The sequence below is a fragment of the Podarcis melisellensis genome, assembly GCF_964234715.1.
Source record: "Podarcis melisellensis genome assembly, chromosome: 8".
In the NCBI taxonomy this organism is placed as follows: Eukaryota; Metazoa; Chordata; class Lepidosauria; order Squamata; family Lacertidae; genus Podarcis; species Podarcis melisellensis.
The window spans coordinates 64,480,400-64,506,259 of NC_138540.1; the positions used below are offsets into that span (position 1 = coordinate 64,480,400).

Below are 25,860 nucleotides of genomic sequence, written 5' to 3' on the forward strand. Positions count from 1 at the left end.
AAATGCAATAAATAAATTCATAGGGGGCTGTTACATATTGCCAGAGTCTTGTATTTCTTACCCAAATTATTCCTGGCAGTTTAATTGTTCAGGGGCAGCAGACACACAGCAGGTGCAACGCGACTCCCACATTGGCCTGAATACTCCAGCTGAAGTTGGCCTATACATGCAAGCGGAATGAGACAACAAAATGCTGCAATAGGAGATTGGGCTATAGGTGCAGGATTACATTTTTGAATGCTCCCCCATGTAAACAACTAGCACATAAAGGAGGGGTTTGTTTGTTTAATCCAGATCACCTCATGCTGTGCTGGTTTTCTACTTGCAGGGAATTGCTTGATTTGTACAGCAGAACACTAAAATATGGCATTGTCTACAGTGGGCAGTGGAAAAGTCCACTCTGCCATAACTCTACCACCTCATTCTGACCTCCATTTCCTCCTTGTATAGAGCAGGGGTCAGCAAACTTTTTCAGCAGGGAGCCGGTCCACTGTCCCTCAGACCTTGTGGGGGGCCAGACTATTCCTGAACGAATTCCTATGCCCCACAAATAGCCCAGAAATGCATTTTAAATAAAAGCACACCTTATACTCATGTAAAAACATCAGGCAGACTCCACAAAAAATCCAGAGATGCATTTTAAATAAAAGGGCACATTCTACTCATATAAAAACACACAGATTCCCAGACCATCCGCACACTGGATCGAGAAGGCAGTTGGGCTACATCTAGCCCCCGGGTATAGAGTTAGCTACTGTACATCCCACAGATGACTTGAGGGAACTCCAAAAATCTTTAGGGGAGAAACACCCCAAGCAGTTCAACCAGGACTGAGTTTGGTGGGAGGGAATGGAATGGAATATCCTGGAGGAGGGCATTGAACACTCCAGGCAGCAACATTGTGTTGCGGGACTCCTCTCACAATTGATTTGTAGCACTGAAAGAGTGAAAACAAAGGGTTGTATCCGACCACTCCAAGTAGACCCAGTGAAATTAATGGACCGAAGTTTTGCCCAGGGTCTACTCCGAGTAGGACGAGCCTTGTTTACAACCCTGTGGCACCTTAAAAAACCAACAAATTGATTATGGTGTAACGCTTCTGTGGTGCGCGGAGTATTATCCTGAATTGTAAGCGCGCTTATATTATGGTTGGGGTGAGAGAACTGGTAAAAGTTAAGATCCGGAGGAAATGAAACGCAAAAAAACTACAGACGGTGATCACGGCATGCTTAACAGTGCGTAATGAGGCCGTTATACTGAGCAACCGGCACCCTCCTCCTCGCATCCTAGGAGAGGGCCGCATCAGTGGCGGAGCTTGTGCCTCAGGGAAGATGCTTATGCCCGTTTCCCGCCCTTTCTTGGAGAGCAGCCCAGGTAAGCGGAGAGCGGGGAACTCCCGCGGCTCCCCTCCCCTTTCCCGCACGGCGCGCATGCGCGGAGAGGGACCCGAGGGGTGGGCTCCGCCGCCGCCGCAGCTGTTTCCGAGCGGAAGGGCGACGCGGGGTTGCTGGGAAGCGGCGGCTTCGCCTCACGGCGTTTCTTTTCTCTCCCTCCCCCTCGCCACTCGGCGGCGCCGCCTGTTTTTTTTTCCGCGGGCGGGTCGCCCCCGCTCACCCCAAAGCGACGCAAAGCCCCCCTGCGAGGGCGGCGAGGAGCGGCCTCCAGGCCGAGGGAAGGGTAAGCAGGAGGAGGGGGAGGCGGCGGCGTTGGTTGTCACAGGGAGAGGCGTGTCAGGAGAACGTGCGAAGGGAGGGAGGGAGGGTTTCCCGGGAGGGTTTTAATTTCTGTCATGGCCGAGGAGGAGGAGGAGGCGGGTCTCGGCCTCCCTGCCTGGCATCTTTCTTTCCCTTCCGCCCCCCACATTTTTAGAAGGCCCAGCCCTTGGGGCGGTGTGGCGTCAGTGCCCCTGAGCAGGTGCAGAGTGCCTTCCCCCTCGCCGCTTTGAGGGAAGGGCAGAGGGGTGGCCGCGTCAGTCCGTTGCAGCAGAAGCCGTAAAAGAGGCGTGTGGCGCCCTAGAGGAGGCCGACAGCATTCTTAGGGCGTAGCGCAAGGCTTTTTGGGGGTGGGCTGCAGCTTTGCTTCCTTAAATGCATCTGATGAAGTAAGACTCTCCAGACCATGAAAAGGTTACGCTGTGGTAAATGTGTTGCAGCACAGTCCTATGACTACTCAGAAGTAAATCCTGTTGAATTCCGTGGGGCTTGCTCCCAGGCAAATGGAGATAGGACTGCAGCTTTAGTCTTCAAATTGAATCACAACATTATTTGTTGGTTTTGCTATAGGGAATTTATTCTCTTATCTCCTCATTCCAATACTAACTACAAAATGGGGGGCTACTGGGAGGAATGGCTTTTAGATCAAATACTGTACTTGAATCTTATTAATAACTTTTGTATAAGGATATCCATTGTGCAGAGCCATTTAATGCTTTTCTCTGTGTGCTGTACACCCACACCCACACATTTTATCTTATTTTAAAACAGGGCTGGGGAATATGTGATGTTGCTGAACTCCAGCTGCCATCAGTCCCAGGCAGTATGGCCAATTGTAAGGGATGACGGGAGCATCTGTAGGGCCAGATTGCTTATCCCTGTTTTAAAACTGTCAGGCTGCCTTGAGTGCAGTATATTCAGTTGAAAAGTACAATATAAATTGCTTGAAACATATTTGTGCAGAAGTAGCACCTGCTGGTTTTTCTTGGAAGTTTGTGCAGGATTGTAATCTGACAATGTAGTTCTATGTACATGACCTCAAAAGTAAGCCCTACTGAGTTTAATGGGTCTTTCCCCCAGGTAAGTGTGTAGTTAATTGTAACATTAGCCCCTTGTACCAAAAATAGCTTACCGAAGTACTTTATCCCTACCTACTTAAAAAAAAAAAGCCCTGCTAGGCCTATTCATTATTTAGTAAAATGTCTTAATGGCATAATAAATGTGCTGGTTTTTAAGATGCCACGAGTCACTGTTTTTTGTTTTCCTGTGCAGTAAATGTATATGAGAGAGAAAGGAGAGGTTGTTGTGATGGGAAAGCATATATGAATAGACTAGATATGAGGATGGGCAGTGTGCATTTATGTTAAGCTGCATTTGGAAAAGGTGCAAGGTTGATAGTAGTAAGTCCTCAATCTTTGGCATTTAAGAGTCTTTTTTCCTCAAATTGTTAAATATTTCCCACAGGGATCAGGTTGTTGATGGAGTGGTAATAGTGGAGCTGATGACCCACCCTTCACCATAAGGCAGCTGGCAGCACACTAATTTTAAATGTGCAAACACACTCCTGGTGACTGCCAAAACCAAGAGTACACCTAAGCTGCAAACCTGAGTTTTTAGGGGAAGAGTAACACCCACCACAGGTTGAATCCCTATTCACTGATCTTCCTTTCAACTGACCACAAACACCTCTGGCTTGTCTGGATTAAGCTTCAGTTTGTTCACCCTCATCCAGCCCATTACTAGCACTAGACACTGGTTGATAGAAAGGCGAGGAGATGTCACCTGTGGCTACCAGGTTCAGATGTTTATTTGTTAAAACATATCTGCCCCACCATTACACTTGAAAACAACGCTACCTAGGCAACTCAAAGCTTTCCTAAAACAACTCAGTTGAACAGCAATAAAAAAACAAGACAAAAATACATTGAATAAAATGGCATCTACTGGTTTTATGCTTGTTCAGAGTGCATTATTAAAAAGCACATATAAAACAAAACTGTTTTAAAGCAGATGCCTAAGGGCACATAAAGAGACAGCTAGGCAGACTTGCTGTGGTATGGAGTTCCGTAACTTGAGTTCCACCTCTGAGAATGCTTTGCCTCTGTTGCCCATCAGGCCATACCTCATATGGACACAGAGCAGAGGCCCAAAAGCATCCAGTCAGGTTTAAGAAGGTGGAAGTGGGCCATTCAGACAGTTCTGTGGGCTATACAGTTGGGCCCATTCCTCCTTCAATAAACAAGGTTGGAGAGCACTTAAGGCATACAAGTCGAGAATCCTTACACACACAAAGAGAGAAACACCCCCTCCTTCCCCATTCACCAGTGTAAAGTGAGCGAAATGTGAGTGCATTTTGATTTCTTTTCAGCTGAGAAAGCAGTTGATTTGTCCTCAGCAATAGATTTTAATCTCTGATCTGCTGTTCCTGCTACTGACCTTGTTAAATCTCTCTCTGGCTTCTCTTCCTTAAGCTGCAGGCTCCTGTGCAGACAGTGCCTTCACTCAACATAAACAGCATGTGAGCTGGGGGTAGATAAGCAACAACTCCACTTAACGCCTCTGGCTGAGTGACTTGCCAAAGAGCCCATCGCTGTCACGCTGTCATGCATGGTTATCCTTGGTTGGCTGAGTTGTGATATCATTAGGCGTGTGTACCAGTCTGTTGACCTTGTCTCAGAGCAGAGGAGGCTGCTGAAGGTTCAGCTTTCTAACACTTTTATCAGACCTGTTGCTGCTGAGGAAGAAATTTTGGTGGCTTTTTTCTTCTGAAGAATGTAACAAACATAAGAGGAAACTAGAAAGTCATTGGTTAGCACACTGGGAGATCTTATTGATGCAGGTACCAATCTTTTAATTAGACCTAATATTACCATCACTTTTCCTTGTTTGCTTTCTCCTCCTTGCAACCCACTATAACTGGAATTTCCTTCCACCTGACACTCTTGTTTTTACATTGAAGTGCCTTTACCCTGGCTTTTCCCAGTGTAGACTCTTTTCCTTTCCTGCCTCTCATAGCTTGCATTTTCCTTTTAGGGTGCTTGTACAGGGACAGTTTATAATTTTTTTGCAGAGCACTTAGCACTGTTAGCGGTAAGGTTATTTATAAAATATTATTAATGGTCATATTGCTTTCTGTAGCACTTGTATAAAGTGCATTACAGTCATACTTCATAGCTGTGATTCATGTGGCTATTGTTTCCCCTTTAAACATGGACAAGCTTAGGTTGAAAGCTGGTTTTTGCTTCTGGGCTCTATTGGGATTTGAACCCAATAGTCATATGCAAGCCAGTGCCTTTTTGCTCAGAGCTGGCAAGCTGTATTAAATCTGGACAATGTTTCATTTGGAATCACTTCAGATAAAACTTGTAATACAGATCAGTGGATCTAAGGGCTAAATGTTCTCATGTGTGATCACTGCTGCTTACTTGTAGTAGACTATATGTAAGATATGTAAGACAGTATATGTAATTTCTCATGGCAAATGTTAAAAGTATAGTAGGATACTGTATCCTACTCTAGTGTTGCCCAGTGGTGCATAATTCTGGAAAGTTTTGATATAAAAATATTTCCTATGCAAATCAGGTTAATTTGCACTGGAAGCTTTCCTGATGCCTTGGGAAATTATTTGATTTAACAAGTTTATGCTATTTGTATTTGGTAACAAAAGCTAAAGATGTTGAAACTTCCAAGCTTGTCTAAATTTTATTTGCAGTTGGCATCTATTCACTGTTACTAATTAACTTGGGAAACAGAAGAATTTCTGCAGAAAAACAGAGCACTGGAAAACAATCTTTTTTGGAAACTTTTCTGCCCCACATCAGTGGTCTTATTTTTGTAGAGGCCAATAAATATCCTTCAGAGGATGAGTTTATGTTTTCCAAGTAGATCTCCAAAACCAAATTGGTCTAGTCTCTAGTGAAATTTGGTGAAATCGGAATTTACGTCACCTTTGAAAAGCTTTATACCTTGCTTATCTGGTTGGTTGTAGAAATGGCAAAATTGTTATTGGGCAGCATGCAAACAAATAGCTGAAAGGGGAGAAACTGGAGTAAAATATGTTCTAAACAGCTGAGTAGATACTTTTGGAATATATTTCCCATAGGCAATTCCTGGTGGTCTCTTATTCTTTCAAAACTTTAGGGTTTTTCCCCCTGTCTTGGTAAGTAAATGGGTTTTCTTTCTGCAATCAATCGTATGAAAGTGGGAACAACTACAAAGGTGTGGATTGCTGATTTGTTCTATATACATTTGTGGTGAATGTGACATCACCTAACAACTCCATCATGAGAAATAGCTGAATTCCTTTTGGTTGTCCTGTGAGTCCCATTTTTAGAGAAGGGAATTCTACAGCAGCGCTTGCCATCTTCTCTGGGGTCTCTAATTCTTATATCTCAGTTTAAAATGGTAGAGGGAGACTAAAAGGAAGAAAGGCCCTGCATCATCCTTCTGTTGTGAAGAAATCTACTGTCAGCATCCAAATCTAACAGACTCAGACAATTTAGGTGCATCAGACTTACCCTATTGTGATTCCTTTGACAGATTATTAATGCTTAGGTTGGATTGTATGCTTGGTAGACTGGTTACAAAGGGAGAAAACAAGGAGAATCTTCAGAAATTGTAGTATATCTGTGGCGGAGCTGCTGACTCAAAAGTCCCAGTTTCCATTGTGGTTACTGAACTATTTGATGCATATTTCCTAACTTAAGTTCCATCTTGATGGAAGGTACATTAGGGTACCACTTGTTCATTATCTGCTGCAAGGTTATAAGGGCAACCAGCCGTTTGCTGGCCAGAAGGGTGGCTTAGCTCTCATTAAAGAAGGCATTTGTCTTTCTGCTTGAAACATTAGTCCTTCTAATGAGAGCCAGTGTGGTGTAGTGGTTAAGAGCGGTAGTCTCGTAATCTGGGGAACCGGGTTCACGTCTCCGCTCCTCCACATGCAGCTGCTGGGTGACCTTGGGCCAGTCACACTTCTTTGAAGTCTCTTAGCCCCACTCACCTCGCAGAGTGTTTGTAGTGGGGGAGGAAGGGAAAGGAGAATGTTAGCCGCTTTGAGACTCCTTAAAGGGAGTGAAAGGCGGGATATCAAATCCAAACTACTACTACTACTACTACTACTACTACTACTACTATTCTTCTTCTTCTTCTTCTTCTTCTTCTTCTTCTTCTTCTTCTTCTTCTTCTTCTTCTTCTTCTTCTTCTTCTACCAGGATAATATTCAAACACAAGGATAGTCAATGTGGTCATTTCCATAAGTTCTTGGACTACCACTCCCATTATCACTATTCATTGGTCATCCTGGCAGGGTCTGATGGGAATTGTAGTCTAATAGCATTTAGAGGGCACCCTTGCCTCGTTCTGATTGTAGCAATTGTTGGGCAGTGAAGTTAACTACCCCGAGAATTTGCAAAATCAGTTGCATTAGGTTTTAAGACAGTATATGTGCCTGCCAGGAACAGTTTCTGTAGAGTGCATTCTGCTGCACCATGTGTATGGTGAACTACATAATTGATGATATTCAGCCTGACTCTTAAGTCTGTGAGCTAGTTTAATCCTAGAATACAGTTACATAACTGCTTAAGATGTAATTGGGATTCTTCGTATCACTGCTTATCCACTTTAATGAGACAAATTTAGAACGTGCCCTTGTCTATGTTCATAATGAGCAGATAATTTTCTTCCAAGGGTGGAATACTATGAAGCTCTTGCACAATCTGGAGCTGCAGTTTTGACCTTTGACTTACTTGTTCCTGTTTGGTCAGAGATGGAAGCAGATACAGTAAGTACACAGCTGTTAACATCATTTTTTTATTTTTTTATTTTTTGCGATATTGAAGACCTTTAAAGCTTGTGTTTTCCAAAACATACTGTTCACTTTGAGAATATGGCTCTTCTGAATTAGGCTTTCTTTCCAGGGTCTATACAATTTCTGCTGCTTGTGAGACACTGACATCATTCTTAAATCCAACTGAAAATTGTTGGAATTTAATTTCCAAAATCTCTTGGGTATCTTTGAAAACTGTACTTTTGTAAAACGATGATGATGATGATGATGATAATGATGTTCTTGTGTTCAGTGTGTATAATCATGCCTGCCCACGTGACTGTTTTCTATTGCAAAGCTCCCCAAAAGTGAGAAAGTTAAAAGCTTGCACCCATTTTTTTCCAGGGGTGGCTCTCAGTCTGAATGTACGTTAGGTGAAATAAGGAGGGAACGCGTCCCCATTGCTGAGGCAAATGGGCCGATTCCTTGTTTTGTCTCATGCTTTTTTAATTGTCGCAGTGCAAATTGACAAATGGGGTATGCTAGCCTGGTTGGGCACCCTTAGAGCAATGTGATTGGAATTTAGTGATGACATCATGTAACTAAATCAGTTAGACTATGTGGTGCCAGAATGTCATTGCATTCCAGTTCCCATCAGCCTCAGCAAGCATTGACAGTGACCACAGATGATGGGAGTTGTAGTTCAGCAACATCTGGAGGGTCAAAGTAATAACTCTCCTGTGGTGAAGTGAATGCTTGGACTTTCCTCCTTCATGTCCACGTTTTCAGCAGTATATATTTTAGCACCAGAAGAGATCCTTTTGCTGTCCAGATGTTACTGGATTATAGATCCCATCAGCACTGACCATTGGGCTTTCTGACTGGAGCTGATGGGAGTTGGAATTAAACAACATCTGGAAGGTCCCAGGTTTTTTACTCATTTTCTAGCAAAGCATTTGTAAATCAAGGTATAAACTCTTTTACTTAAAATGAGAGGTCAGCTTAGTGTCTGTTTTATCAGAAATGTGTTTCGCAGCCTTGGGGCATCAATAATAGCATGAAAAATAAACATTAAAAAATGTAATAGAGAAACTGACAGGTGGCCTAGGCCCCAAGGTACGTAGGGGTGTATTTATAGTACCAGCTGTTGACAACTTTCTTAATGGATTAAACAGAAGTTCTCTCTTACTTTAAACAAAGTGACCTTAGCCACTCTAGCAAGGAAAACATTTTAAAATAATGGATTCAAACCACAATTCCCAGGCAGACACCTCTTAATTTTTTGCTATCAAAATTGCATGGTTTGTATTATTTAGGCCTCCTTCAAAGCCCTTGCCATTGATTGGTTGTGATCAGCATACAGAAATAGGTTCCTGCACATAGTATTGGTGTTAGAGAGGGTGCAATACGTGGCAGGATAGAATGTGGTCAGAGTGGAAACCCTTGCAGCAGTCTGCTAGTTCATTAGCACAGGTGTCTGTATGGGATGGTTTTGGTAGCCTCTCCCAATAACAAACTGACTGCAAAAAAGCTTCTGTCAACTGTTTGGCAGGGGTAGATGCAGTGACCAGTTCAGCAGGTTCTCCCAGGTCCCTTTATACTGGAGTGATGGGGTTCTGATCTCTCACAGGCTTCTGATCTCTCTCCTGGGGCTCTGTGTCTACAGTAAAACCAGTAAATTGCACAGCGCAGCAATTGCTGTGCTTCTATTCCTCTGGGTCTGGACTATTCACAGTTTCATCCACAAAATGAGGGAGACTATCTAAAAACTGAACTACTGTACTGATTATTGGTTAAAAATATAATTACGTGTTTTGTTTCGACCCTCAGACTGTCCCAATTTGGCAGAACAAACCTTATGGCTCGGCACGCAGCTTTGTGAGAAAGATTGGGACAAACCTTCCTTTGAAGCCGTGTCCTAGAGCATGCTTCCAGGTAAAATACTGAAGTTCAGATGAATTTGCACACCTGTTCAAGGCAGGTTTAAATGCGGAGCCCTGCTCTTCAGCCTTGCTTTGCTTAAAAAAAGAAATTTCTTTGTATTGCTACGTGTCAGTCTGTCAGAATTCTTCGTAGAAAGGCAATAATTACTATTCCAGCAGTGGTTTGATGGTTTTTAGCCACTTTCAAGCCCGTATTTTAATGACTTTTTCCTGTAATGAAATAAGTGTAGCTTGTGACTTTCAGGACCTGCATAGGAAGTGTAGCATGCTTCTAACTAAATAAATTCTTTTTGCTACCCTTTAGGATATGTTGGCATACAATTTCTTGATGTAGGGTGCTATAGCACTCTCATTTATAGCCCAGTACTGTTCATGTTTTCTCAAAAAGAAGTTTCTTTTACTTTAATGGAAGCTACACTCTGCTAAATGTGCATATATAGGACTGGCATCCTGGGAAATGGGGTGCAGCTCCTGAAAGAAATTTGGCTTGGTGATCTAAAATCTTGACAGTCCTACCATAAGCTTTAATTCTTTTTGCCTTAATGACTGCTTCATATGCTGGTATATGTACGGACTTTATTTGGACACAGCCTCTTCATTCTAGGAAGTCCTCAGCTAGCTATAGTTTCGTGCTTGGTCAGAACTGGGAAACCATGATTAACAAAGCCTGGCTCGATTCAAAGCTGCCAATGATAGTTTCGCAGTTCAAATGAAACAGGCAACTACAGTTAATGGAAAACTCAGTTGGTTTGCATGCTGGCTCATGCAAAGGAGCTGCATATGTGGCTAAAAGGTGCAAAATGTGTGTATTGTCTGGCCACTGTTGGAAATGGAATGCTATACTGGGAGGACCCTTGCTTGTCTAGCAAGATGATGCTTGTGTTTGTATATTGATAGTGCAAGGTTAGGTTATTTTTCGTTTATGTGCTGCTTTTCCAGGGTGGACTGTGCCCAAAGTAGCTCACAGTAAATAGGAAAATTACATGAAACCAGAAAGCAAGTCCTAACATCCTCATTATTATTTTTTTGGGGGAAAGATTTTAATGGGTTATGTAGGTGGGGAGTGTTTAGCTATACTAGAACTTGTTTATAACCCCATAAACTTAGAATTCAGTTAATGTGTGTTCTTGCCTTCTCAGACTTTGGGGCTAGGGGTTAGTATGTCTTCCCAGCTGTCAAGCCAGAAAGCTTAGCCTGGGACACCTAATAGCAAAGAAAGTAGGCAGTTCTATATAACCTCTGCTGCATGAGGCTCCTGAACTACAGCATTAATTTCTCCAGCTGTTGAGAAGCTTGCAAAAAGGTAGATAGTCATGTTGTGTTGTAGTAACTCATTACCTCATCTTCTTGCCACTTGCACTATTGTAGGCTTCAGAGGCCATACATAGGTCACTTTTCCAACTCCTATGTAACACAGAGATGCTTGGAGAGCTGCTTATAAAGTATTAAAATGTGTGCACGATGTATCCCTTTTGGAAATCATAAATTTGTGAATAACCTATCGTTGCTCACTTAGGTTTGGCTAATTGTTTGTCTAGTGCATGATCACCTCTAGTCCCACGTAACACCTCAGAGGAGCATCCAACCTTCAAGTTTATGCAAATTAGCTACAGCCTCTAAATGATCTGTAGCATGATTGTTGGTGCTGAACAAGTTGCCCACACATCACTCCCTCTAATAGTGGAATCAGTGCTGCTGTGCCAACAGAGTTGGAGCCAAATCAGGGAAAAGGGGGAGGTATTGGCAAGCTCAGGGGAACCCCAAGGTTCGCACAAGGCAATATATATATATATTTTTAAAGGGTGAGAAGGCGCAAACCCTTTTCCACCCCTGCATGTACTGAATGGACACCAGGATCCAGGGAATGTTGAGTGACAGCTGGAAAATAAAAATGGCAAATAAAAACTGAAAGGAGTCACTTGGGTTGCTTGGGTCTGTAATGGCTCGTGGTATCCTGAAAAGAGGTCATGGCTGGCTGGCTAGAATCCTGACTCAGACCACACCTGTTGGGTAATGAAGATATATTGCATTTTGCTTCAGGTCCCGTTTCTCTCCTTAATACAGAACTGATCAGAAAATGATTCTACAGCCCCATGATAATGCTATTTTCTTTTCCTTTCTGTTCCTCAGGAATTACCTAATGTTTCAGATCTTTATTTAAATGACACGCCCCCTGTCCCCACTCTGGCAGACGTAGCATGGATAGCTTCAGATGACGAAGAAACATATGCTAGAGTCAGGTACAACCCTTTCTCCTTTTCTTCTCATGCCTACTGACTTTTCTTCTTCCTTTCTTGGTCAGTTATTGCTCGTGATCACTTCCTGAAAACAGGGCAATATTGAACTGGCTTCCTATCTTGATCTTTCTTTTAATAATCAGTCTTTCAAGGTACTGAGGCATGGGTGCCATTTCAGAGTGAGAGAGAGTGAGAGTGAACAGTTATTGCCTTTTCATATATCTTGGTAACCAGAGAGCAAGAGAGGTCCTCTAGACCTAAGGGATATTCATATAAGGTCAGAAATCTGGAGTAGGGGATCGATTGGTGCTCATGTTGAAGAGAGAGTGACAGTGAATTAGAAGTTAACTTTACACAAAGTGCTAGGGGGAGCTATTGGTGTAGGAGAAAATCCTGCATGAAGAATTGAGCTAGTTAAAAGGTTTAGGCAGGTACAGAAGGCATTTGCAGGACACACCAATATATGGATTGTGAAGTGGCAGCAGGCAAACAAAGAGGAATAAGGGCTAACTCATACATGCACAGTGATTCAGTTTTGAACTGCTTCTATTGGAAAATACTATTTTCAGGTGGTTTCAAAGCTCTGTAGGTGGTGTCTAGGCTATCTTCAGCCTTTTTTATTGTCATTTGTCTTAAATACCACCCGTCTTTCATTGCTTTAAGACTTAAATTTTACTCAAGAGTAATGCTATTGAAATTAATGAACCTAATTTAGGGTAGAATTTCATACTAGGTGTACTCAAAGTAGAACCATTTGAATTGATGGACTTGACCAATTTAGGTCTATTTCAATGTGATGTGCTCTGAATAGATGTTAGTTGAACTCCACCCTTAGTTATGTTCATTAATTTCAGTGGGTCTACACAGAGTAAAATTTGGTTGAACACTTCTTTATGAACTTGAATTAGGGATAGTGTTGTCTAAGAAAACATTGCACCATGGGTACATATTCAGGTTGGTTTGAAGTGATGGGAGTTTGAGAGATAAATAATGAGAGAGAAAAGAGACTAATGGGTAGCTAAAAATGGGGTCCTGTAGTGATGAGAGAAGGGCCAGTCACAGCTAGCACATTTTGTATGATATAATGAGCATGGACTACTATTATTCACTGGGGCCAGTTTCATTTGAATTTCTGGGATCTTCACTTGTAGGACAGACACTCGTCCACTAAAGCACAAATGGAAGCCCACGCCACTTTTCGTTATTCAGCGGAATGCCTCTGTCCCAAATTTGAGAAAGCAAGAAGAAAAGCTGCTGGCTTTGAAGAAACCGGGTTTACCCGCTTTGAGTCGGACAACAGAACTCCAAGATGAACTGAGCCATCTGCGTAGTCAGATTGCCAAGATTGTTTCAGCAGAGTCAGGTAAGTACCCAGCATCAAGCACTCAGAGGAAACATCTCAAAATCTTGTGCACAAATTTGAAATGGTGTGGGTGGGTGTGTAAGCATTTGCAAGCTTACAAGAGTAGATACAGCAGATGAGCAAACAACTTGAAAATTATATTTCCACTTTGATAACCAGAAGTTGTGGCAAAGAGGATGGTAAAAAATTGTGTTTTTTTTTGTTGTGGAGAAAGCATGATGCATGTTTTGTCCTGTTCTCTTCTAATTTGAGGTGGAGATTCTACTCAGAACAAACACATTAAAATTAAGTGACCTAAGTTTTGCTTATTAATTTCAGTGGGTCTACTCTGAGTAGAACTAGCATTGGATACAGCCCTTGGAATTGTGTGTCAGGTTTGACAAGTACATAGTAAGTTTGGAGATTCACTTGGGAAGTGCAGTAAGGGTTTGCTGTCTCTCCTGGTGAAGAGTCAGGTTGTTAACAAAATAGTGCAGATATGGCTAGTTTAAATTTGGAACACATGAGAGGGAGCAACATATGCAGGTGTTGCCTGCCACCTTCCTTTTTTGACCTCATTCCACAAATTTTCTTAACTTTCTTGTATGGCTGCTGCCTTTATTCCATGTTGAGAGGGTTCCAGAAAACTTTGCCCCTTTTCACTGCAGTGTCACAGCAGTAGGGAACCTGTGACTCACAGGCAATCAAGGGTTAGGTATTCAGACATAATGTTGAACTGTGTAATGTCCACATTTGAAATGTGTATTTTGTAAGGGCAAGACTATGAGAAGGAGCATGGAGCACAGTTGGAATAGATAAAGTGCCAAGCGATTATAGTCTGGCAGCTTTTAGAGATCACTCTAATAGCATAGTATAGCTTGAAAGGTGGGAAGTTCTTTAGTTGTATTTCTAGGGCCATCACCTGAGTAGCTGTTGATATTAGACACTGTGTGGTTTTTCTCCATCATGTAGCTTTGGCATTATTCCTTGGGGCCAAAAAGTGTTCTACCTACTAGGCTTATGTGCTTAATTTTAGATATTCCACAGTCAGTAACTAATTTCTGCAGTTGGTTTTCCCCCCCTAAAGCCGGTTTTGTAGCAAAAACATTTATTGGTTTTTGCCAGTTCATATCAATCTACTTGATTACAGTAGTTTGTTTCTTAAACATAGAGGACAGTAAAATTCCAAAATCATTGTTTGTTTTAAAATATTATTCAAGCTATTACTATATTAGATAAATGAAGTCTGCACTAATTTTAAAAAGTTTGACACACACATTTCATACCCTTGTTTGTCCATCAGTTCCCTAAATCAGAGGAGGCCATACTTAGTACTGACTTGGACATATAGCTGAACCGTAATAGAGTATCATGTGCATCAGCTGTAGTGAGCCTCATGGTGGCGTGTGGACACACCATTCTCCTGCATGCCAAGAGGAAGAGGCTGAAAACTTCCTCTTCTTATTGAAAATAGAGTTCCTTGAACAAGCTAGCATTATCAACCACCATTTGGTTCTTTCCTGTTCTGTCTAACCATAGTTTAGTCAGGGCTTCTGGATTCATACATAAACTCCTGGTTAATCTAAAATCCAAGGCAGAAGTGTTAACGTCTCCTCCTACTGGCATGCAAAAGAGGGAAGCTGGGGAGCATGCAAACTGAAGACCAACTACGGCTCAAGCACATAACTCTAAATTTTGGTTTATCATTAAGTTTGAACCAGCCCTTGGTCTCTTTGCCACAGGAAGTAAAGTTGGCAGGAGCCACAAAACAGGGCCCAGCTGTGCAGAGAGACCCACATTGATGTTTCCTTGTGCACTTTGAGAAATAAAGATTCAAAGTTTTTGTTTTATTTACCTATTACTATTAAACGGGCATCTGTCTCACCCGCTTTAAAATGCTATGGTGCTTTTTGGTTCTATTTTATGAGTGGCGACATTATCAACTGGTTTATTGTATTTAAGCTCATAACATGATGAAGGGAAATTCTATTCCTGCACATAATTGCGGCGTTATGGGAAGCCTCGCTTCTTGCTTCTTTTCTCTGGCATTCTGGGAAGTCTCGCTTATAATCTTTTCTCTGCTTCTGCACACACTGTACAAACCTGTTCCAAACACCCAGACAGTCCCTCACCACCCCAGAATGTTCAGTTCACATTGAGTTTGTATTCTGACCTGTTCTTAATGCATAGTTGACCACATCTACAGATGAATGCTATATCAATCACTAGTAAAAGTTTAATAAGGAGGTCTTCATGCCTGTCTAGTTCCAGCCCCGTTTCCCAGCCTTTAATCTATTGGTGATTAATGTTTATATTTAGTTCCCGCCTTGTACTTATGTTAACCAATCAGCAACCAGTTGCTTTGTGTTTATATCAACCAATCAGCCACAAGCACACCTGTGGCAATGTTTGTAATAATCAATAAAAGAGAGTTCCCGGGGCTTCCCCCGGCAGACGCCTCTCATGTCACCTGCTCCTCGTCTGTCGTGGTTTCATTCCTACAACATTACACTTCTGTATAATGTGTGTGCCCCTTACAGCATTTTAATAAACAGACCAGACATAAATGAGAGACTTATATAATGTTAGAAGAAATTGCACAGAATTTGTCACAAATTATAATTTATAATGGCCAGGATCCTATGATTTCTGCATCCCCAGTTTTTCAGGCAAAATATTTTGCTTAATTTTTAATACAATGTAATTTGCTTATTTGTAGTATTGTTGAGCCAACCATTTGCATGGTGCTGTACAGAGTAACAAACAAAAAGACAAAGTCCATGCCCTGAGGAGTTTACAGTCCAAAATTTACTATGGGGAGTGTTAGAGGGAGAAATAAAGGTGAGAGTAAAAAGGAAAGAAGATGCATTCTGCTTCATTCTTCTTCATGCCCTTTTCTTGTAATGGCCTATGACAGGGATGGGGAACCTTTTCTGGCCCGCATGTTATCTCCTCGCCCCCTGATGGACCAAATTTGACAGGGTGGTGGGGCCACCCACATCACTTTGATGTCAGGTGATGCTTCCAGGCAGCTTCTGGAAGATCAAATTGGGAGGGGGCTTCTTGGGTTTGTTAAGCCACAGTTCCTCTTATGACTAAGCTCGTAAAACAGTTGTGTTTGCACGTAACTCTAAAGTCAGTGTTGTGAAGCACTGATCACAGACTGCCACTGTTGCATAGTATTCCCTTAACAGAGCATCAAGGTAATAGATTTCCCAAAGATATTACCAGATGACTTTGAACATAGATAAGGAATTGTGTTTGTACCAGCACAGACGATTTGTCCATTTAGATCAGCATTGACTGGCAACAACTCTCCAGGGCCTTGACAAAAGGAAGGTCTTTCCCATCAGCTGCCCATCCATTTTAGCTGGAATGCCAGGGATTGAACCTGAATCCTTCTCGTGTGCTTTGTTCTCCTCCTGTGATATCCATTTGAGATCTTGCACCCAAGGCACATGAGCTCTCACAAATGTGTCATTCTAGACTAAAAGACAAGTAACCTGGTTCCTGAAATTGTTTCAGAGTTACGCTTTCCACCCTCTCAAGGGTGGTTCTTAAGGAAAGTGGTTCAGCAGAGGTGATTCTGTGCACAAGGCTGGGTTGGGTCTAACTAAGAAGGCGAGGATGGGCCTTGGTTGATGCCAAAAGTGGCCTCCTGTGACTGTGGGCCAGTTCTCTTCCTATCTGTGATACAAGGTGAATAACATGCTTCTTCTGAGAACTTCGTGCTCAGTGTTTGGGGTGGCAAGATAGGAACAAGATAATCTTAACAATATTGAAATATACATTGAAATACTGCCATATAGAAGATGGTGGTTGTAATGGGTGGGTGTGAGGTGGAAAAGTGCTTCACCCCTTTTGCGGCATTATAACCGGCATTTGAGTAAAGGCAGGAGGCAGGCTTATGATGTCCATTTGTGGGGAGGTTTGCCTATAGGCTTGGCGTACGTGTTCTGTTGCAGACTATAAAACCTGTAGTTTGGCACTAGGTTTATGTCAATGTGTATTGTTCTTTTTTTTTCCAGCTTCCACTTCATTAACACCTGATTTATTATCACCAGGAAGTTCAAATGTCTCTTCTCCCTTACCTTGTTTTGGATCCTCATTCCAGTCTACAACTTCCTTTGTCATTAGTGACATTACAGAGGAGGAGGCAGAATTAGAAAGCCCAGAGCTTCCATCCGTTTCCATGCTTTGTTCTGCAACCTCTGAATGTTGTAAAGCAGACCCAAAGGATTCCGACGACGAAGATTCGGTGTCCCTGTCCAAGGCCAGCAGTTTTGCCGATATGATGGGCATTCTTAAAGACATTCATAGGATGAAACAGAACAAAGACTTGTAAGTTTTTGTTTGTTTATTTGTTTTCTCTTTTTCCATCCCCAAAAGTGGCTCTCTTTCTTTTCTGATTGGAAGCTTTGCAGTTTTGCTTTGTGTGAAGGTACCTCTGCTGATCTTTAGCACTGTAACTGATATTTGCAAGGGTTAGTTCTAATGTACTTTCTCTGCATCACCACAACACAGGTTTTTAAATCCTTTCTTATAATAGGCCCTGAAATATTGATCTCTAAGGACAAATGTGCAAATCAGTTCACCAAAGTTGCTAGCCTGCTTGTGCTTATCACAGTCAATTTTGGCTAATAAGAAAAGAATCAGTTTTGGTAAAGCTTCTTTGCCTGACTAACAGGGCAATTTAGTGACCATGGTCAAAAAGACAAGTAGCTTCTCCTAAACTGCCTCCAGATTGAAGTTATTATAACCACTGCCCTGAAGATCTGAATGTTCTAAACTAGCGATGGGGAATCTGTAGCCCTTACAATGCTATGGACTGCAACTCCCTTCATCTCTAAGCATTGGCCATGCTTGCTGGGATTGATGGGTCAGTGCATTTGACTGTTAACCAGAAGGTGGGTGGTTTGAGCCCACCCAGGGGTGCTGTGGTCAGGATTCCTGCATTGCGGGGGATTGGAACAGATGATCCTTGGTGTCCCTTCCAACTCTATGATTCTGTTATAGGAGTTGGACTCCCAACAGCCTTTGGAAGGGCTATAGGTTCCCATGAGATTATTACTATTTCAGCAGCTGAGACAAGGGTAACAGGAGCGCTACAGATTGGAGGTTTTGCCTTGTCTCTTCCTGTTTGCCTGCTTCTCCCTCTGTTACCTCCCAGATTGCCCATCATGCAGTTTACGGTTAAAATTGCCTCACTATGTGTCATTCTGGAGATGGGTATAAAATGTTGTACTTCAATAAGCAGAAAACCACTTGCCAAGTGTTCTGCAAGTTTCTAGGCATGAAGTCTTCCTAGGTTGCTACAATATATGTATATATGATGACATGATTAGCACGATGTGGCCCTTCAGATCTTGAACTACAAATTCCATCACCTGTGACTGTTGGCTATATCTGATTGAGGCTGATACGATCCAGGGTGCCACAGCTTCTCCATCCCAGGATAAGGGAGACTTGAGTTTAAATCCTTAGTCAACCATGTTATAGCCATTGGCTCCAAAAAACAAAACCTGAACTTGTTTCTTACGGTTAATGGGTGAATTAAAGCTAGCCATTCTTTATCGCATAATTGTTGTAAGGGTAAACAGGGATCACCCCCATCCCTCTATATCCTCCTGAGCTCACTGGAGGAACAATAGAATATATAACTAAAACAGTAAGCTGGGAATGCTTGCTAAATAATAGATAGTTTTTTACATGCAAGTTTTTGTGTTTTGTTTATTTAGACTATTTATATACCACCTTCCAACAAAAAAAACACCCTTTTATGCATTAACATACGGCAAATATTAAAACCTCTTCCAAGCAAAACTTTTCACTATTGTTTCATCTGCACTCTGTTTGAACATAGTGTTTCTTGAGGTTTGGAGGGTTCAACAGGCAGATGGTATCATAAGTTGAATTCATTAGAGAGAGGGAAGTAAGGGGAGCACATTTAACAATAATTACAATATTTCTTATTCATTTAATGCACAATCCAGTTAGAGCAATTTAATTCTGGTAATAAGCAGTGAGATACCATGGAAACATTGAATTAAAATGTAATTTGTTTGATCAGCTGCCCTTGGTTTGTCCCTTCTGGTTTCTTAAGGAACAGAATATTATGCAGAAGGAAGAATCACATTCTCATTTGAGCTTTCTAAAAAAAATTTGCTTGAGTTTATTGGAAAATGGAATAGGATTCTCAAAGCTGAAATTGATCTCTTCTCATACTGCTCGTATATCTGCCAGATTGCTGCTGTTGAGATTATTCCACTCTATATATTAACTTTTAAGAAGAAAAATCTCAGTTACAGTAAAAGGGGTGCAATCTCTACTGTTTTGACCTGTTGCAAGAATTAGCTGCAATTGCTGCACCTCCTTTCATAAGTTAGACTCATTTGCCTTCAGATTTGAGTAACCTACAACATCCAGTAACGGGGAAATTGCATTGCTGTTCTTCCAAAAAATACATAATGCAGCTGTACTTGCACTTGTTGGACACATAACATATCATATATCACATCATATCATATCAATGTTATTCCTTGAACAAGTAACTGCTAATTCTTTTATTAGATTTTATTTTCAAATTGCAGGTCTTACAGAACTTGTACAAAGTCTAAACTTAAGCAAATAATAGCAGAAAGTCTATCTATATCAATAACGGTGTTTCACAAACCCATATTTGTGACCATGATTCTTCTAAAAGAGAGTCAGTAGTTTCCATAATCAAGTAAATGTACCCATATGTATCTTTTCTTTCTTTAATTATACTTGCAGCAATTGCCTCCATGACTATTTGTTTCTTTCTTCACAATTTTTTATTTATTTATCCCTTCAACCAAGACACTCAGGGCAGTCAGTGTACATAGTTTGACTTTAAGCAATCCCTGGCCCATTCTTATTAAATAGCTAGACTGGGAAACAATTGCAAAGGAATACAGAGAGGCATGGGGGAAGAGAGGCCAGTTTTAGCATAGCTCAATCAAGGTGCTCTCTCATTATTATACCAAAATGTGGCACAGATGTGAATCAATACAAGTGGCTTGCTCTGTCAGTGTCCAGTTTGGACCAAAAAGCATAGGGAAGCTACCGTATTCCATCTAGCCCAATACCGTTTACTCTGATTGGCTGCAGGTCCCCAGAGTCTCAGGCAGAGGTCCAGCTGTGCTGTCTTTTCTTAACTGGAGATACTGGGAATTGAACCTGGGAGTTTCTGAATGCAAAGCTTGCATCTAAAGCCCACTTCACTTAATCTGCCTCTTGTGTCTCTTCAAATTCTGTTAGTTGCATCATATATAATGTGCACATCCCTCCTTGCCATACCCACAATGACCTGAATTGTGAGTGCTGAAAGTCCATGGTAAAATGATGAGATTAGCTTCCTTCTTAGTAGAAAACAGGAAATCCTGCTTTCCCCTTTTTAGCAGCAAATGGGACCCTGCCCTGGCGGAAATGTGTGTCCTTTGTTGCAGGGTGGAAGGAACTCTGGACAACAAATGTTGCAGAGTATACGTAGCTACAGCAGCGAAGCTCCTGGACACATCTGAGACAAAGAGAATTAAGGCGCTTAAGAGCTGCCCCCTCCCTTTGTGCTTTGCGGTGAGCAGCAGCAGACAAGGGCTATTATGGGAGAGAACTGTTCAGCTGGGTGTAGCCACATGCTGCTGGGCAGAGGAGACAGTTGCAAACACATGTTGTCAGATGCCCACGGGGATGTTGGGACTGGATCTCAGCACTACAGCTCTGCACAACTGCTGGTCCCTTGGCTAAAACTGAATAACCTCTGATACAATGAAATATGAATCAGAGAGGTTTGCCATTATCCATTGTGCCAGCAGTTTGAGGAAGTTTAGTCTAAGCATCTGTGAGAAAAGCAAAGAGACAAATAGATAAAAGGAGTTTACTGGTGCTTTTGCCAGTCCTACTGATAAATTACAAGAGGTTATAGAAATTAGAGTGGGCGTCTGTCGGATGAATTTGTAGAACAGCAGAGTCAAGGGTTGCCCTTGAAGCTGCTTCATCTTACGGCAAATGCAGACCACTGCATTTCTCCCCATGCATGACACAAATTTAGAGCATAGCGGGTGGGTGGCTATAGCTGGGCTTATTCTTCAATCTTTGAGTTGCTAAAGTGCTATCAGTATCAGAGTATAACTTTCCTTAATCTGTAAGTTGCAGAAGCAAGCAGGGTGTGATACTGTGTAATGAGTGCAACACTTTGGACTTGCTCTTGATCCAGCATATGCTGACTATGAAGAAATGGTGAGAATGGTGATAAATGGAAAGCTGTAATTAAATCCATTTTGGACAGGGAGAAAGTAGCCAAGTGGTGCCATTCACTTAAAAAATAATAATGCAGGTGCAGTGCTGCTGTCATTCAGAATCCTTGTGAAATGGTTTCCTCTAAACTAAATGGGTCAGTTTGCCTCCTTTCAATTTTTCAGGGTGTGGGTTTTAGTTTAGAAACTGTATGCTGATGGCTGAAATTTCAGGAGCAATGTGGAAGGGGCCCTAGGGTTCACATTTCTTATGACTTTTGAAATCTTGAGCCCCATTGTCATGCTTATAGATGAAGTGCTTAAAGAATGGTAAATATATAGGTGCCCCCACTTGCTTTTTAATCACATGCTTATGCATGATGTAATTTCTAATATACTCTAGTAATGGTGAAAACAAAGAAAAATAATAATTCTGGACTGGTTCACACAGAGCAAGGAAGTGAATGGGTTTTGTGTGAGAGATTTAATTTATTTTATTTTTATTTCCAACTTATGGTTACCATGAGAGAGGAGAGGAATCTGCCAAGTTAAAAGTCACAAAGCAGGTATGATGAGCCTGTGGCCCTCCAGATGTTGTGGGCTACAGTTCCTGCCCCCATTGGCTATCAGTGGGAGTTGGGAATCCAACAACATCTGGAGTACCACAAGTTCCCTATCTTTGATATGAAGGAAGATACAAAAGTTCTTTTGCATGAAGGAAATCCTATGAATTCTGTGCCTCTTGGGCTCAAAATGACTTTTCTTTGTCCCAAAGCATGCTGCTCCTATTTGAGGTTGGCACAGTATGAAGGAACTTGGTAATGTATGCAGAAAAACTGAAGAATGGTTGGAGTCCTTTTGATAGATTTACAGAATCATGTTGCTTAAAATCATCAATATTTAAGTTGTTTTTTGGGGGGGTGGGGAACCACCACCCTAAGAATCTACCAGGAGAAAATTAATAACGTTTTGTAGAGAAGCCTTTCATTTGCTTACCCATAGGGATTCCCGCCCTCACCCCCTAGTTAATTAAACTGGTAAACAAAATTATCTAGGTATCGGGGGAATGTAAGGTGGTTGAAAACCAGAGCTACAACAGATGTGAGTAAACGTGTTTGAAATAAGAGAGCTAAAATTTAAAACTGGGCAGATTCCAAATCCTTATTATGCTTATTGTACAAAGCAATCAATGTTCTTTTGCACACACAAACCGCATACATTTACCTCAGAGACTTTAGTTGTTGCTGTGCTCTTGAAATTGCACACATCACCTTGTGGTAGCCCATATTGCAAATCTATGCATACAGACATTGGTGACTCTTCATTTCTGTATACTGTGCTGGGCAGAGAAGCAGATGGTGAATTGCTTCTGCTACAACAGGAATGAGGACCCCCCCCCCGCCCCCAAATGCTGCTGAACTCCCATCAAGCCCAACAATTCCTGGCTAATGGCTGGGAATTATGGGCATTGAATTTCAGCAATATTTGGAGAGCCAAAGGTTCTCCACAGAGTTGAGTGCATAATCTGTTCTTTAGCATGCCAGCTTCATCCTGGTTTTTGTACTTTTGCCAGAAGGTAGGCTTCCTCCTCGCAGATTTGTTGGAGAAGTTCCCCAAATGTTACTAATTCTACTCAGACAATAGAATAGCACTTCAGGGTGCAAGAGAGAGATTGATTTATTGGGTGCTTCCTCTCCCCCATGGCATAAGGTTCCTTGCACATTGAAAATTAGCCTGTTGGGGGGAATCCAGTCTAGCATTATCCTTGACAGTTCTGTCGAGGGGAGGAAGCCATGTCCAGTGCATTTTGTAATTTGTGCATGTGGAATGTTGCACAAATAATCATGGGTGCCTGTGGCATCATTAGGGATCAGCGAAATCTCTAAAAAGGCCCTAAATTTGCTAGGTAAAAACTTGTATGCTGGAAGTAATTTTTAAAAGTGTTTCCTATTCTTACAGTTTACCTAATATCAAATATATGGGATATATATAATATCAGATATATGGGATTTGATGGTGACAAGAATTTAAAAAAACCACAAACCAGTAAGAGATTTGGAAGAATAGCCCCTTTGTTGAAAAACATGCAGTTGAACCACAACTAATTTGTTAGCTTATTTTATTTTATTTTTTTAAATCCTGTTGAAGAAAGCGAATGGGGATGGTTAAGCAGAATGTGATTTGTACTCCTGTTAATACCCTTCATCTTGTATCCTCCTTTCAGGAACAGAACTTTACTGAAAGAGGAGGATCCTGCAGTTCTTATAGCAGAGGTTTTAAGAAGAAAGTTTGCCTTGAAGGATGAAGATGTAAACATGAAGAAGAACTAAAATTATGCTCATTGGTTACCTTGTAAAGTAAATTATCGTTCTCCTAAGATCTTTCTCCACAGTGGCTGCCTTCCTTGAACATCGAAAGTCCTTTAGGGATTAGGTTTCTGCTCTGTATGTGCGTGTGCTGGAGGGGGGAATAATTCCTACCCAAGCAGAACTGTGAATTTGCTGTTTTCCACACAGCCAAGAGAGACTTTGAAAAGGTAAATGGTTTTCCACATTTTGAACTGAAGCATTGTTAGCAAAGTAGCGAGATGAATTAAAAAGGATCTATTCATAATTTTGCTGCAATTCTGAAGCCTGTGATAACTTACTGATAGAAATGTATCCCTTTCACATTCAGGTAGAGGTGTTTTTAAAATTTAATCATTGAAAGATGCATTTTCTCTTTTTCTCTGGACTTAACTTTTCAAGGCGATCAAGTACCTTTTCAAAGTGGATAGATATTCCAGCACTGGCTGACGAGGAAAGGGAGGCACACCATATAGCACTTGTAACCAGGTGGAGAGGTGGTAAACTTGCAGCCTTCAACCACATGCTTACCAAGTGTTAGCAAGGCTACCTCCCCTCCACTGTATTTTTGAGGAAACCTAGGAGTGAAAGTCTGGGCAATGTAAGAAAATATTGACTCCCCATTAAGTACATCCATTACAAGTGAGCTTTAGCATGGCTATCGGAATCCATCCTCTTGTTGACTTGGAGAGAGAAGCCTCGTAGCAGTCTGTGCCTGCCTATGGAAGTTAGATTGCTTTTACCCTGCAGATACTAAACTGATACTGTAGCTGAAGGACGCGTCTTCCCAAAAACTTTGAACTTAAGGTATCTCATGTGAGAAGTATTTTTTATTTTATTTGTGTAGGATTTTGAAGAGCAAACCAGCTTTTGCACCCAGAGCAAGTGGGGAGCCTGTGTCCCTCCAGCTCTTGCTGTAGCTCTTGCTACACCTCCCATTATCCCTGAGCCTTGGTCATGCTGCCTGAGGCTGATGAGAGTTGGAGTCTGTCATCCACTGGTGGGGCACAAATTTCCCACCCCTGACTTAAGTGGGGATGCATCTGTACTGCAAATGTGGTTGAGCCTCATGTATTTTATCTTTTAAGTTCCTTGGCTCCTTCAAAGCTTGTAATTAAGGGATAAAAAATGCAGAATGTCAGAGAGCAATTACGGAATAAGCAGCAGGATTGGATTTTGTCTGTTAAAGGTAGGGTTGTGTTTAAACTCATGGGGACCTTCTCAGCCACTGTTTATTCTATATTTAAGAGCAATGACAGATACCGTAAGCAGTTATATTGTGCCTCTGTCCTCTATACAGCTCTAGGAGCATCACTGCCATTTTCTTTAAGCCACGGTTGTGAATCTGGTGCATCACGTTTTCCATGTAGCAGAGCAGGGTTCCTCTTTCTGCATTTTTCTCACAAGAGCCTTGTAGGTGGGTGAGGTTAAGAACTTATTGAATGGGCAGTTTTGACCCCTGACCTTCCTCAGAGTTCATTTTGAAATCAGGTCTCCCTTCTTAATGTTTGACAGCAGCCTCTCAAAGTAATGGCTGTACTCAGAACTCCCGTCCAGTCCTTTGGGAGAATGCAGGGACGAGGAGAGGATTTTTGCACACATTAGTGCTAATGTGTGGGTCTGAAAGAGACTCAGTTCAGTTAACTTTAGAGAAGTCAGCAGCCTTTCTTAAAAGCTTGTAGAGGCTTAAGTTGTAAGGTGAGCGATTGACATGCTGTCACTTAACCTGCCTGAGCTGTGTCCTCTGTTAATGTGGCCTGTTTGGCAGATCATTCAAGGTTTTATATATCATGTTTTATAAGCCAGGAAGTTGCAGTCACTTTCGCATAAACCTGGGATCGCTCAGTTGGTAGAGCATGAGACTCTTAATCTCTGTGGCTTTGAGCCCCAACGTTGGGCAAAAGATTCCTGCATTGCAGGGGGCTGGGCTAGATGACCCTGGTGGTCCATTATGTCAGTTACAGACAAGGGCCATAAAAATGCTTCCCTTCTGATGTGTTGTAAGCTCAGTGCTCGTTAGCCATGCAGGCTTTCTGTAGCATCCACACAACACTGTTAGCATCAAAATGCTAATCTGTATTCTTTTGTCCTTTATCTTTTCCAGGGGAAAAACTGATAAAAACAAAAATAGTAAGAAACCAGATGAAATTTGCTACGTTAAAGCAACCTCCCTCCCTGCATAAAAAGATCCAGATTTTTTAAAAGGTACCAATTCATTTTAAAACACAGAGAACAGAGTCCAAGGCAGCCTCCACTTTAATT

General features: G+C 41.8%; 2 protein-coding genes across 8 annotated transcripts in view; both read left to right on the forward strand.

Moving 5' to 3' along the window:
* The window catches only part of SELENON (selenoprotein N), a 117,070-nt gene that overhangs the window by 31,839 nt on the left and 59,371 nt on the right, over nt 1–25,860 (forward strand). The gene's annotated exons all lie outside the window — the stretch shown is intronic.
* MTFR1L (mitochondrial fission regulator 1 like) lies at nt 1,442–23,877 on the forward strand. Of its 7 annotated transcripts, none has more exons than XM_081921527.1 (9): nt 1,534–1,677; nt 4,184–4,551; nt 6,135–6,214; nt 7,398–7,491; nt 9,307–9,411; nt 11,550–11,659; nt 12,808–13,019; nt 17,027–17,339; nt 23,478–23,877. In XM_081921527.1, exons 4-9 carry the CDS (start codon nt 7,477–7,479, stop codon nt 23,581–23,583), a joined length of 861 nt encoding a protein of 286 aa, XP_081777653.1. In that variant the 5' UTR covers nt 1,534–1,677; nt 4,184–4,551; nt 6,135–6,214; nt 7,398–7,476; the 3' UTR covers nt 23,584–23,877. The 7 variants fall into 7 exon arrangements, with proteins under 7 accessions (XP_081777657.1, XP_081777653.1, XP_081777656.1 ...); XM_081921530.1 differs by lacking the exon at nt 6,135–6,214 and adding an exon at nt 22,029–22,071; XM_081921526.1 differs by lacking the exon at nt 6,135–6,214 and adding an exon at nt 3,828–4,054 and having other exon boundaries at nt 1,562–1,677.

Coding starts and splice junctions, on each gene's coding strand:
- MTFR1L (XM_081921531.1), top strand. Junction 9,412..11,549: donor GTCCTAGAGCATGCTTCCAG/GTAAAATACTGA, acceptor TCTGTTCCTCAG/GAATTACCTAATGTTTCAGA. Junction 17,340..23,477: donor ATGAAACAGAACAAAGACTT/GTAAGTTTTTGT, acceptor TCCTCCTTTCAG/GAACAGAACTTTACTGAAAG.